General features: G+C 32.4%; 1 protein-coding gene across 1 annotated transcript; it reads right to left on the minus strand.

Moving 5' to 3' along the window:
• Window positions 1-11187: 11187 nt before the first annotated feature.
• On the minus strand, window positions 11188-13411 carry LOC123562781 (uncharacterized). The gene is made up of 3 exons (XM_045355412.2): window positions 12666-13411; window positions 12123-12277; window positions 11188-11895 (listed from the first exon to the last, which is right to left on the minus strand). Exons 1-3 carry the CDS (start codon window positions 12772-12774, stop codon window positions 11845-11847), a joined length of 315 nt encoding a protein of 104 aa, XP_045211347.2. The 5' UTR covers window positions 12775-13411; the 3' UTR covers window positions 11188-11844.
• Window positions 13412-13691: the final 280 nt, after the last annotated feature.

The following is a 13691-nucleotide window of genomic DNA, read 5'->3' on the forward strand; positions in this document are numbered from 1 at the left end:
GTAGCTTCACTTGACTATAGTTTGTTTACAAATGTTTTCTACAATAAACCAACACTTTAATTTGGCCTATAATCCATTTTGACATACACACTTTACATATGAACTAACAGTAATAAAATTGTCTTTTCACAACGTTTTCAGGGTTTTCTAACTTCATGTATGATATAAATGTAATGAAATTTTACGGATTTCTCTAAACAAAAATTAATGTTTATTTAATTGCTTTATTTCCATGTACACATTACAACAATACATCTTACACAGCAATGACACAGTAATGTTATGATACAGCTAATTATAGTTTTTGCTTTTTTAAGAGTTTCCGGTCAAAATAAAAAAAATCAATAAGATCTAAATCGGTCTAATTTTAAAGGGGAAAAATGAAAACACATCGAAAATAATTTAAAATTGTACCAAATGATAAACAAATATATTTCGCACGGTGCAAATCCACATTCAATCTCCAATGATCTCTCAATTTGTATTTTGGGATCTTATCCTTTCTCTACTTAAAAAATTAGCAATATAATAATATGCATATGCAAAGCTTCAATTGTTCTTTAAATTATTTTATATAGAACTTACCGTCTGGTAAAAACCTCATTGCTCCCATTTCAACATTCACATCCGGTATGCCCGGAAGTTGTACTGTGAAACAATGTCCGCCAATGCGATCCGAGTACTCGTACATTGATATTTTTAGATTCCTCTGACGTAGTCGCCACGCAGCATAACTTCCGGTAACCCCCGCTCCAATTATTGCGATATCATCACAGTGATCTCCTATAAACAGATAGAAGTATCAGGGTGGAATAAATGCAATTCTAATACGACTACCAAACAAAAAAAAGTTGAAAATTGTGTGTTATTAAACAATAATTTATTTTTCTGACGTCACAATTATTACGTCATAGCGTCAAACGGCATAGAGGCGCGCTGGAAAAGAAACCAACTGAAAACAGGCAAATATTTAATGGATGTCGTTAAGGATGTAGTTTGAAATCCTTGGTAACGTGTTAGAATCGAAATAATTTTTTTGAATAAAATCATTGTTTGTCGTTCAGATGCGTATTATTATATTACTCAGGTTGCGCCCTCGTGATATAATTCCTTCGCATCTGAACTCCAAAGAATGGTTTTATTCAGCGACAAATCACTAAATGAGATATTATTTCTTATATAAAGCACAATATTTGCCGTTGTTTTACATTCCAAGTGTCGTTTTTTTTTTCAATTATTTTTTTCTATTGATTGCACTCATTGTTTTGCGCACATGACCATCACTTTATACCAAAGTAAGAAAACAATGTAAAATAATACATAAACTTTAACCTGAATAGACTGGGATTCATATGAAAATATAATATACTGTAACAGTAGATGTATTGAAGGTGGCTGAAATATACCAGTCTACTAGACTGATGGATTATTTAAAAGGGGATTAAATACACCTAACGCTTTGGGTATGTAAGTCTTTTCTAAGATTTGGGAGACATTAAAAACGTAAACCTTACAAGAAATACAATATACCTTTGATAAAACAAGGAGTCTTAGACATTTCTACTGACCTTTCGGTCTTAACCTTTAGCCTGCTGGTGGCATATGAATTTGCCTTTTTGCTGGTGGCATATGATTTTGCACGTTCGTGCAGGCTGATCATGGTCTGCACTGTTTGCTATTCAATCATTAAAACTTTAGTAAACACCCTTTCTAATATTAAATGGCACTGTCCAAATTGAATGATAGACCAGTTCATTTTAGAAATTTAGGAGGGTAAATGTTTAAGAGAATCACACCCTACAGCGTTTCGGTCACGCAGAATCGATAAAAATATGTTTAAACTTTCACAAAAAAGTTATTGTTCTCATTGTTATTAAAAAAAAACACAACGTATAGCGGTTTTAAAATAATTAAATCAATTTAATGTTGTTAATATATGTGAGCATGTACAGGTTTAATTGTTACCGATTTGGAAAGTTTATAACATGCATGCACGGATTTAAATAATTCACCAATTATACAATATTGAAACGCGCTCGACCTTAAAACCAACTTAGATATTATAAGTGCGAGCTTACTGTTATATTTGAATATTAAATAAATCAAGTGTAATTTGATAGTAAAATTAATAAAATTCGTCTTCTACAAACGCTAAGCACTTTTATTCATTTTCTTTCGTTCTCGAAATTTCATACGCCTTACCTATGACCACCATGCCCAACAAAGACGTGTAATATTTCGCCATTACCCACACCGAAACTTTGTAAAACGTGTTGGAAATGGTTTGAATCAAGTTAGAGATATTACTTATTTTGATATTTTAAAATAGAACGAAATATTTTATAGTTTTATATGAAAATTAGATTGTTAGAAAGAATTTAAACATTCGTTACGGCGCGTCAAGTATGTTCCCTGTTGCAAAATTTTATCATCTAAATGATAAAAATGTAGTAATATTTTAGAATAATTAAAATCTTTATTGAATACTACTATTTTTTAAAAATGATTACCGACTTTGTAATCAATTAGTTAACCTTTCAGACATATCGACAACTTTCGTGTACGTTTCTATGAGTATTTACGAAATCACATTTTCGTATGTATTTGTGTACATGACAAGTTACGAACTGCTTTCTGTTATTTACGTCAGTTTCAAATCCGATAATCGAGCACGGGATGATTTCTTGGCCCATTCAGTTTTTTTTCGTGAAGGCATGTTAGGCACACTCTATAGAGATGCAAGATTAGCAATGACGCAACCCATACCTTGCACTTTGGATAAAAACCAAGCTATCCGGGTGACATTTCGAGATTGACTTAAGACTACAGTTATTTTAACTATATGCTCTGTGAAAAGATTGTACATTGTTGCAATTTTGCATTCTAAACAGAACTAAAAGACTTAGTATATCTGCATTAAAAGACATATTCAAGAGCAAAAACAGTAGCCACACTAACATTTAGTTTTCGGGCTCTTCTTTTCCATATCGGACCAAATAACACGCGTATGAAGAATTACCTCTAAACGGTCGCAAACAGGTAGAACTGGCTCTATCAGAAAGATATGATATGTATAAAATTATTGTGACATTCTTATTCTATCAAATTTTACATATACCTACCGTCTTCTGTCTCCTCTCATAAATTATGTCTTTTATTGCATATCTTTCACTTAAAACCCTTCAACATTCACAATCAAACAGATAAACTGTTTTCCGCATAACCACTTCCGTATTGTGGTAAACGAAGAGCAAATAGCTATGGTTCTGGCTGCATTTACTATCTGATATTTTTTTTATTTATTGTGCATGTTTAAACACTAGAATAATTGATTCTCGAATGTAAATACCGTTTCGTTTTTGAGACGATGCTAGAAATAATTAAGAAATAATCCATGTTTTGAGATATCGAAACAATACGATGAGGTTATTATAATGCCTGCGGAATAATTTCACGAGGGCGTAGACACATGTATGGCGCCAAATATAGCAGATCGACGTGACGCCAACGCGTAAACACGGGATGTAACACGTGCCGCTGAATAGTTTAGATGTATAGCTTAATATGTCTAGTGAGTTATTCTGCGCGACTAATAATCAATACAGTGTGTGTGAATGAAGTGTAACAAAATTCCGTTCATTTCGATTCTGAAACGTCTTTAATATAAAATAATAAGTGAAATATCGTAGAACTCTTTCTCGGCGCCTGCGTGTCTCCATATAATACTTCGATGTGACGTCAGACAGTTCTTATAATCATTGTACGACATCATATACACAACACATGTAGATTTCAAGGATATAACTCACATATAATATAGTATTGTAGAAACAAACAATGTACGACTCTGACTTCATATATATTTGAACTACTTTTTCCTAGCACTTTATTAATAGGTTTTCGTGATCAACAATTTTCCTGACATCGTAAATATGTACCATATTCTCCTAACAGTTCCTACCTTTCAGTGTCATGCTTTATACGATAATAAAATTTGAAAATAAATAATAATTTATTGCGGTATGAATACCTAATTATGTTGTTAAACCTCATGAATAATTTAAGTTACACAAATTGTAAAACTTTTGGGCGTTAATTGTAACTGTAAATCTGAAACGTCTGACGGTGTACGTAAGACATTAATTTTAAACTTTCAAATAGCAGTATGCGTTACCATATTCTTAGTCTGCACATATCTATGTCTTTTTGTTTGTTTGTTATTGTTAATTGATTATATAATTATAAAGCTTTGTTATGGTGGATTAATACATTCGACGAAATCTTATTCGCAAAACTATTCAAATCGAAACTGACTGTGTTGGATTTCCGTTTGCGATGATTAGGCTTCGACTCTTGAAGAAGGAAGAGTTTTTTTCCATATCGCTTATTATTCCTATACCTAGTCATTGTTGGCATTCTTTGAAGTTCTTTTATATCAAGCATAAAAAGGAATGTATTTTTTCTTTCAAAATAGACATAAAAGTCTTTTATATAAAAATTCAAAGACTAGTATTATTTTGTCTGGTATGTTTTAGTTAGGCCTAAAATTGTTTGTTTCTGGTATCCCGTCCTACCCTAAATTTTTGGCCCGACCCTAAATGTTTTAATGGCCTTGGAGATTTATTTTCACAATTTTTTAACAAAAAGTTGCAAAACTGCACTTTCTATGCTTTAAACATGATCATAGATGTATTTTATATGTATTCATTTTTGACACAAAAATAATTTCCGAAAAGTCCCACTTAATAAAAAAATTCCAAAACCAAAAATATTACCGACAATTTATATTACCCTAATTTTTTTTAGCATGTTACCTGAAACAAACATTTTTTTGGTTAGGCCTTAGAGTTGATGATGATGTTTTATCAAGCTCGTTTATCAACTATGTCTGCTTACGATACAGTACGAGCAATATTGATGATGATTTTTTGTTGTTGTTGTTGTTGGTGGTGGTGGTGGTGATGATGAGTGTGTATTTGATAAAACTTATAACAATACATATGTAAATGTTGTAACCGTTCGAATGCAATTATTTTGAATATGATATGTAGGTGTTTTACATTTGTTTTAACATAAAGCTGTATAACCTTCTTTCTTTTATATTTCAGCAGATTTTGTAAAAATATGTGGCATGGGTAAAGAAAACATACATATGGGCGAAAAATGTTTACATGTACTGGTATTTGTTATACATGTAAATAAGTTGTTTGGTAGCAATGCCTGAAGGTAAGTATACAGGTTAATAGTGAACAAAAAAAATATTTTGTTATTCAACTATTGACATTAGTTCGTTTAAAAGTTGTTGTTTTTGTCCTTTGATATACGGTAGGGTACAAACTATACATTTGTTTATGACCAAGGCATGTTTTGTTAATATGGACGTCAAGTCGTCAATGCTAGTGACAGAACTATCTTGCTGCAGCGTTTGTATACTACGGATAGAACCGAATTGAATGGCGTATTAGTTTATGTCGGGTTTATAATTTATGTTTTACGGCGACTTTTATTCCAGCTTTTAATTATGGAGGAAAGCACCTGGTGCCCTTTCGGGCATTACTTTAGGCGCAAGCGTGCACCTGGGTATAACCAAAGACCTTTCGTAAGTCAGTTAGATGGCTTCCTCACATGAAAAAATTATATACCACATGCGAAGTTTCGAACACACAGCATTGACAAGGGTCGAATGTGTTTGGGTCCGTTGAAATTTTAAGCGAGAACAAAAGGTTAGTTAAGACAAAATGGCGGATATAATCGAAAGTGAAAGTAGGTAAGTACACATTTTAACTATTTTATCTCAAGTCTGCTAATTTAAAGAATACAGTCGTCCGCACATCGTGCGACGGCTACATTGGAGAGTATGTTACAAGTTATAACAACGCGCGATGAAGCGACTTAGAAAAGTTATTGAACGCATAAGTTGTTGTGTTTGTAAACAACACGTGGACATGCCTTCTGAAATGAAATATTACCGTTAAATGACACATAGGGATTATGATTTAGTGAAGAAATGCTGCAATAAGCTGTAGGAATAACAAGCAAATAATTTACATTTCAACATATATCTGGTAATATCGTTTACCGTTTTAAATACTGATGCAGAATTTATATAAAAAAAACTCCCAAGTTTTATATCTAGCTCCCGTACTTCTCAAGAAAAAACTTAGTTTATGATATATATAGTTTATGATAATAAATACTAAAATGATAATAATACTATATATATGAAAACAAGACATTGTGTCTGAACTCATTCGTCCTCCACCTCTGATCCATGCGGAGATGCTAATAGTTACGTACAGGGAAAAGGAAGTACAGAATCCAGAAACACTGGTTAGGTTATCAGCCCGCCAAACTGTTGCATATATTTGTATAATTGTATACTAATCAGACTGCAATCATATCTCTTCTGTATATTTTATGTCCACACACTCGGCGGGCTTTTCAAACTAAAATGGTATTTTTGGTTGTGTGCATTTTAGAATTTTAATTTATATGATTACTCGCTTACCTGAAAATTTGATAATACAAATGGTAAAAATTGTTGGTAAATCTAAGGCCTTAATCGTTTTGTCAGTTGTATCATTTGTAATTGGGTTCAAATTTTTCCTAAAAGGCCAGTTGGTTTTGGAAATATTATTAACTACCTTTAAAGGTATACTAGACTCAAATTACATCTCTAAAAATACGGAAAATCACTATATAATGTTTATGCAGTTTATATGTATTAACGGTGTTATGAATTATGTTTAAAATAGTAGACACTCGGAAATCTATATAGCAAAACAAAGGCTAAATGTGCACTCACACTAAAAAGCGACGGTTTTTAACGATATACCATTTCTGCATAACATTTATTTATATAGAGGATATTGCATGAGTGTCTTTTCATACTGATTTTTCAACGAGTTAAATAAAAAAATAAAATGCGAGACTCTGTCGAGCATTTTATCAGTTTTATTCAACAAGTTTAATAAATTCAATGCGGATAGTCACAAATGTAATATTCTTTTATCACATGTTAGTTTTTCCTGCCGAATTTTTAAAAAAAATATCTTCTTTCTTTAGCTATTAAAACAAGTCAATTTGACCAACGTTTCCTATACTTTAAACGACATTGACGTGATGTATTTTAGATGAAGAAGATGAACTGTGTGTTGAGGAGATTTGTTTTAGCATAGACGTTTTGTTGGTTTAAATGGAGAAGTTTTTGAAGGTGAAGATGATAAGTCCTTTCATTTCCGTTGACTTTTCAAGTATAGTGTGACTCTAGACTTTTCTTGTAACGTGGCATATTTGAACTAAAAAAAGAAACAAACCAAAAACCATACAAAAAAATTACAAATAAAGTAAGAGGCAAAACTAAAACAGAATGGTATACATGTAACAAAGGAACATATAATTGAAGCTGACTCAATATAAATTGACTGTGGTATCATTCCACTTCCAATAGATGTTTTAAAATCCCACGAGTCTCAACAAATAAATATTCTCAATACGTAAAATAAACCCGGTAGTGCAAAATAAAAGTACACAATTAATCTAAAACCAACCCTTTTGAGCGTACATTAAGTTTTACTAAATATTTTGCATTCGTACGCCACATTTGTTTGGCGATGCGGCTGCTTAATGCATCTATGACTAATAAAATTAGGTCACACGCTTCCAGTTAAGTATTACATGATGTAAAATATAAAAAGCAAAGATTACCTCACTTTAGATGCTCGCTTAGATTTCCTTAAATAATAGAAAAGTCACAAACTAGTTTCGCCGTGAATGGCTCATCAGTGTAGCAACAATTATTTTCGTGCGAGAAAGTATCACTGTACGGTAATGGCCGTCATTTATAAGTGAGGTATGAATTTATTTTGCTTCATTGAAGCTAAAAAATTGTAGCTGTGAATAAGTAAAGATAATTCGAGAATTGGTCCAACGAGGTCATGTAGTCCGAATGTTTGTTTTGTTGGGTTTAACGTCGCACCGACACACTTATAGGTCATATGGCGACTTTCCAGCTTTGATGGTGAAGGAAGACCCCAGGTGTCCCTCCGTGCATTATTTCACCTTTTGACCTGGGTAGAACCACCGACCTTCCGAATGAATTAGCTGGTCAGCACTAAACAAATGCCATAAGTATTAGGCCAATTAAGCTTAAATAATGTTCATTACCATTTTACAAGAAAACGTGTTTTTTTTTTGTTTCAGATGAATGAAAACATGGACCATATAAATAATGGTTTAGATTTGAGAAGTGTTAGAACCTGTGCTTAGAGAGCCGCTGTGTGTTCCAGTGCTTGCATATTTCTTATTTAGCAGGGAATGTATGATGACGAGTAACAAAAGAGAAAGGTAAATCAATAATTTTAAACAATATCTCTAAGTAAACAAAACTTACCTGGAAGAAGAGAGATATTTTTGTTTGCCTCCAATACCATTGACTTTAGATACTGTGACATATACTTGAAATGGAACTAGCAGTCAGCTGAAGTGCATGTACATTGATTTTTTATATTCTCTTTAAAGAGAGTTTAATTTCAATTGTTGTGAATTGATGAAATAACTTTTAAGGGAATCGATTTTATTATTGTGAATACTTCTGTTGGATTTCAGCAGAATCAAAGCGTTTCCAGTTGCTCAGAAAGAAAATTACAGAAAGTTTGACAAATTTATGGGTATGTTTAGTCAATATTAGGACAAGGGTATTGAAATATTGCACTATTAATACTACATTTCAAACATGTAATTACATTTTACCCAAGTGATACATGCAGTTTTTGATGTCTCCTTAAAATCTGAATTTTCGCGTAGAGTAGGACAGAAGGAGGGGTAGTTTGTTGGGTAAATGTATAAAATTATTTTTAGGACATACTCAACTGGTTATGGTTCAATAAAGAGTTTTTGACAAGATGGGATAAAAACCATGAAATGACAGAGTGGTTATTGATGAAAACTAATAAAAGTAGGACATAATTTTTGCTTTGTTTGTTTGTTTTGGGTTTAACGCCGTTTTTCAACAATATTTCAGTTATGTTACTGTGGGTAGTTAACCAAACCATTGTTCCTGGTACCAGTACAAACCCGTTCTCCACAAGTAACTTCCAACTTCCAAACACAACCTTTGGCATCTTATATTGAAACTTTTTCTCTTTTCCTCGAAGGAACGAGAGTCTGCGGGACACCACTACTCCTTATACCTTTGTGACTACTAATAATACTTGATTAATTTCAGATGTTTAGCTACTGAGTCAGTTGCTCAAAAGCCCAACCGGAAGCAAAAATAACATTGATATTAAAATTTTAAAAAGGAATTTTTTAAAAAGTTTTTTGTTGAAATTAATTGTCAGAAACGTACATGAAAGAACACACGAGTTTGTACTTTAAGCTTAAGAAGGAAAACACTGCATTAGAATCACTAATTTAGAAAAATGGAGCTGTTTCTGTAGTTCAGTTTGAAGACATGAGTTATCTCACTTGAATCGTTTTAGTTATTCAGCCTCAAGTTTTATTATTTAAGCATTCTGAGGATCATTCAGTAGTCTATGGTGCACTGTTTTGTTGGATAGAGAAGGAAAAGCATTTGTCACAGAAAACAAAATTATTTCTGGATATGTTTATTCACATCTAATGTACTTTCCATTATAATGTATTATATGTTTTATATCATATTTTCAGCGCTGTTGTTATTCAGGTTTTCAGAAAGATGCCAAAAATTGAACCAAGGAATTATCAGAATTGAAACAGTGGAACATATTAGAAGTAAATTATTTCCCTTTTACTGTTTATAGTTCTTATATTTTAGTTTTTAAATGTTTTCAGTTAGGTATTTTGGGCTTGACAGTACAATTTTCATGCAAAGGTAGTTTGGCGGGCATTCGGAATTGCAATTTTATTTCTGGATATGTTCATATCTAAATTTTCTTTCTAGCATGATCATGATGTACATGTTTTATATCTTATTTTCAGTGTTGTTCTTAGTCCGTTTGTAAGGCAAAAGCCAAAATTGAACCAGGCAATTACCAGAAGTGAATTATTTCCCATTAATTATTTATCATTCTTGTATTTAAGTTTTTAACTGTTTTGCTTAGGTATTTTGGGATTGACAGTACTATTTTCATGCACGGGTAGTTTGACAGTCATTATCAATTGCAAAATATGTATTTAAGCTTTCATGAGTTAAAGTTTTGTACGTGGCCGAGTGTTTAAGGTCGTTGACTTCAAACCACTTGCCCCTCACCAATGTTGGTTCGAGTCTCACTCGGGGCGTTGAAATCTTCATGTGAGGAAGCAATCCAGGTGGCTTATGGACGGTCGGTGGTTCTACCCTGTTGCCCGTCCGTGATGAATTAATGCACGTATGAGCAGTTGGGGGTCTTCCCCCACCATCAAAGCTGGAAAATCGCCATATGACCTATAATTGTGTCGGTGTGACGTTAAACCCAACAAAAACAAAACTATAAGTTGTGTAAAAATGACCCCGAGATGTTTGACTGTCATTTCTTTAAGAGTAAATCATTTCTTAAGAGATTTTCTTGGCAAGCTTAGGCTTCCCCTTATTTACAGTTGTATAATATTTTTGGACGTTTTACTGTCTTTAATAGTAATAGAAGCTTGCATCTATGACCCAGTGGTAGAAATCTGATAAAAAAATGCAGAAGAACCAGTTAGATATTCGAAGTTTGTAATCTCTGTATAAATATAATTTTGTGTTTAGGTTCTGTCTATTTATGTCAAAGTCACTTTCAGTAATTCCCTAAGATGAGAAAATGTGAAAGACTTGTTTTGTGTTGAGTAATGTATGTAAACAGCACCCAGCTGCAGCATAATATTATATGCTTAATAGAGTATCTAATTAGTATTTCTTTAAAGAGGACATACGAAGTTATCACAAAAAGAGTTGTACACATGTTGCCTCAACATTGACTCCATTGTAGTCTTTTAATAAGGAAATACCGTTTTCTTTCATATTTGCAGCACTGTTGACGAAAGATACCGTGACATATTATACATGAAATAGAACAAGAGTCTTGGAATTTGGATGTGAGTAGAAATTACACATATGTTGATTTGGTGAGTGACTTAAAGAGACTTAAAGTTCAGTTGTGAATTAAAGAAAAATAACTGATAAAGAAAAAAGATTTTGAGATTTTACATTGTATAAATATATGTCTGAGTAATATGGCCGCCGTTATGCCTTAACGCCCTTATATGTTAATGAGTTATCATAAATAGGAACAATATGACGGCGATTACGTAAGATTACGTAATGTTTGTTTACCGTCATAGACACCCATGTACTACTGGAAATCAATAACAAAAAGAAATGAAAAAATATTCTTGACATTTTAAGTTTAAAAAGCTCTGGATAACACCATAATGTATTTAATCAGCATATTTGATGCATACATGTTTTGTTTCTGTAATACTCACAGGGGATATTAGATGAATGTCTTTTCACATTGAATTTATTAAACGAGTATGTTGAATAATATAACAAAATGCGAGTTTATTTCACTCCCGCGACGTCAAACATGTACATGTAATAAAAATAAATAAAAATACCTCAAAAGTAATGATCAATTATATTTTCCATCTATGAAATATAATTTTTCGAATCAAACTATTATATACTACTTTGTTTTAGAAAGAACATTAACATATACGTTTTAAGTGAAATATTCAAATCTTTTATTGTAGATACTTTAGAACTTTCTCGACTATTTCCATTCCGCCCTCTATCCATCCAGAACGCCCACTACTTGAGAAAACATTTGATGTAATATATATGTCATCACTCGCGGACGGTTTGATCATGCTTGATTCCACTTCGTCCCACTTGTACCCTGGTGCCTATGAGTACCACGAAACACCGATTGGATTCTGGTCCCAGACAGACATTACCTTAAATAGAAAATCGGAAGTATGTTAAGCGAACAAAACATCCTCAATTGCTTCTATTAAAAAGGTGTGGCTAAAAATGATCACGTTCTTCAGTTTGCAAGTAAGAATAAATTGTTCAGTACCAAAGCTATTTACATTGTTAACCCTCTGTATGAAAGATATCATAAATGGCATGACAGCTGCAACAAATTATACCATGCAAATTTGTATTACTCATATAGGCTTACAGCAGAATTTGGTTCCGGAACATCGGCTAAGTTGAATATTTCCGCGTAATATTTCCTTGCTAGATACACGCTCAGATTGGTCATAGCAATAGAGTTGTCACCGATTCCTGTTACTAGTTTTCCGGAACATAGTGCTTCCCGCCACAGTCTGGTATCTATGAATATACAACTGTATTTCTCTTATAATTCTCAAGAAATAATGAATGACTAAGTTGCATTTTCATTAAAACATCAAAAACAAGTAAATCCGTTCCTTGAGCGTAAAATATGCGCTTTTTAAAACTCCATTCATTAAAATTATGTCATAAAATAATTTTGATGGTTTAAAATGTATTTCTTTTTTCTTTGTAATGTAATCAAGTACATGTATATAACTGTATCATTATTTTATTAAATCCATAGCTACATGAGTTTTTGAGTATATGTTATTATGTACATAATACACTTGAAATATTTTAAAAATCTGTAACGTGACCCAGGTTTTCTGTACATATTGAAACATTCCTAAAATGGAAACTGTCTCTTAAATGTATACATTTGTACTTCCATCTGAGTATCCCGTATTCAAAACACCTTTTGAATTTGTTTTCGATACGCCAAAATCGTATGTTTGCATCAAAGGTGTCATCGACACAGCATATTTCGTTGCCATAGCAATGTTTCGCCACCAAGCATTGTCGTATCCAAAATAAATTTTAGCGGCATGGATTTCCTGTGAGAAAAGCCACAATTTTATAATACATTTTTGCTACACATATTTTAGTGATTTTTGTATGCAAACCAAACTGGATACTACATATAATAACAATTAAGTAAAAATTAAAAATTATGAAACAGGATATGAGCTTAGAATTCGAAACAGGATCTGCTTACAAGTGCATCAAGCTATACAACATTTACTTTACTTCTGTATTCACAGTTGTAATCGTATATGGCTAGTCTACTTACAATTTCTTATGAACTCACATAAATAGAGAGATGAAACTGTGAGGCTTAAGAAGCAGTATCCGAATTGTTAGTTTCATTAACTGGGATAAACAGTATCCAACAGATAATCAAACAACGGATTACCCATATTAAAAATCGTGAAGATAGATGTATTGCATGAAATACAATAATAATGTCTAACTTCATATTTGCAGAAAGGCACAACATGAAGATCTCTGTTTTTCACAACAATATAGAAATAAATCTGGAAAAAGGGGTGCACAATAAGATTTGTTCCAAGGAAATACTAATTACTTGTCTGAAAAATTCATTCCCAAAGCAGACATAAGTTTTTAGTCCCATCTCATACAATATTTGATGGGACTACAAACTTATTCACAACTCCAAATAGTGACATTTTTAAAACAAGAAAATTTAGAAACAAAAAGGTTTCATAAAATTTGGGCATACAAGAAAAATAGCTTTTCTCCCCAAACAAAAGAGGGCTTTATTTGGTTTTTTAAAGGGTCAGGGACGTCTTGACCAAAAAAAAGTTCCCCTTTTATTGGTTTTATGGTCAGACATCTTTAACCTAAAACAACGTTTTTTAAAAAAGCTTTTTAAAAGCCGCCAAAAAACTTT

This window comes from Mercenaria mercenaria, chromosome 15, assembly GCF_021730395.1.
Source record: "Mercenaria mercenaria strain notata chromosome 15, MADL_Memer_1, whole genome shotgun sequence".
Lineage (NCBI taxonomy): Eukaryota > Metazoa > Mollusca > Bivalvia > Venerida > Veneridae > Mercenaria > Mercenaria mercenaria.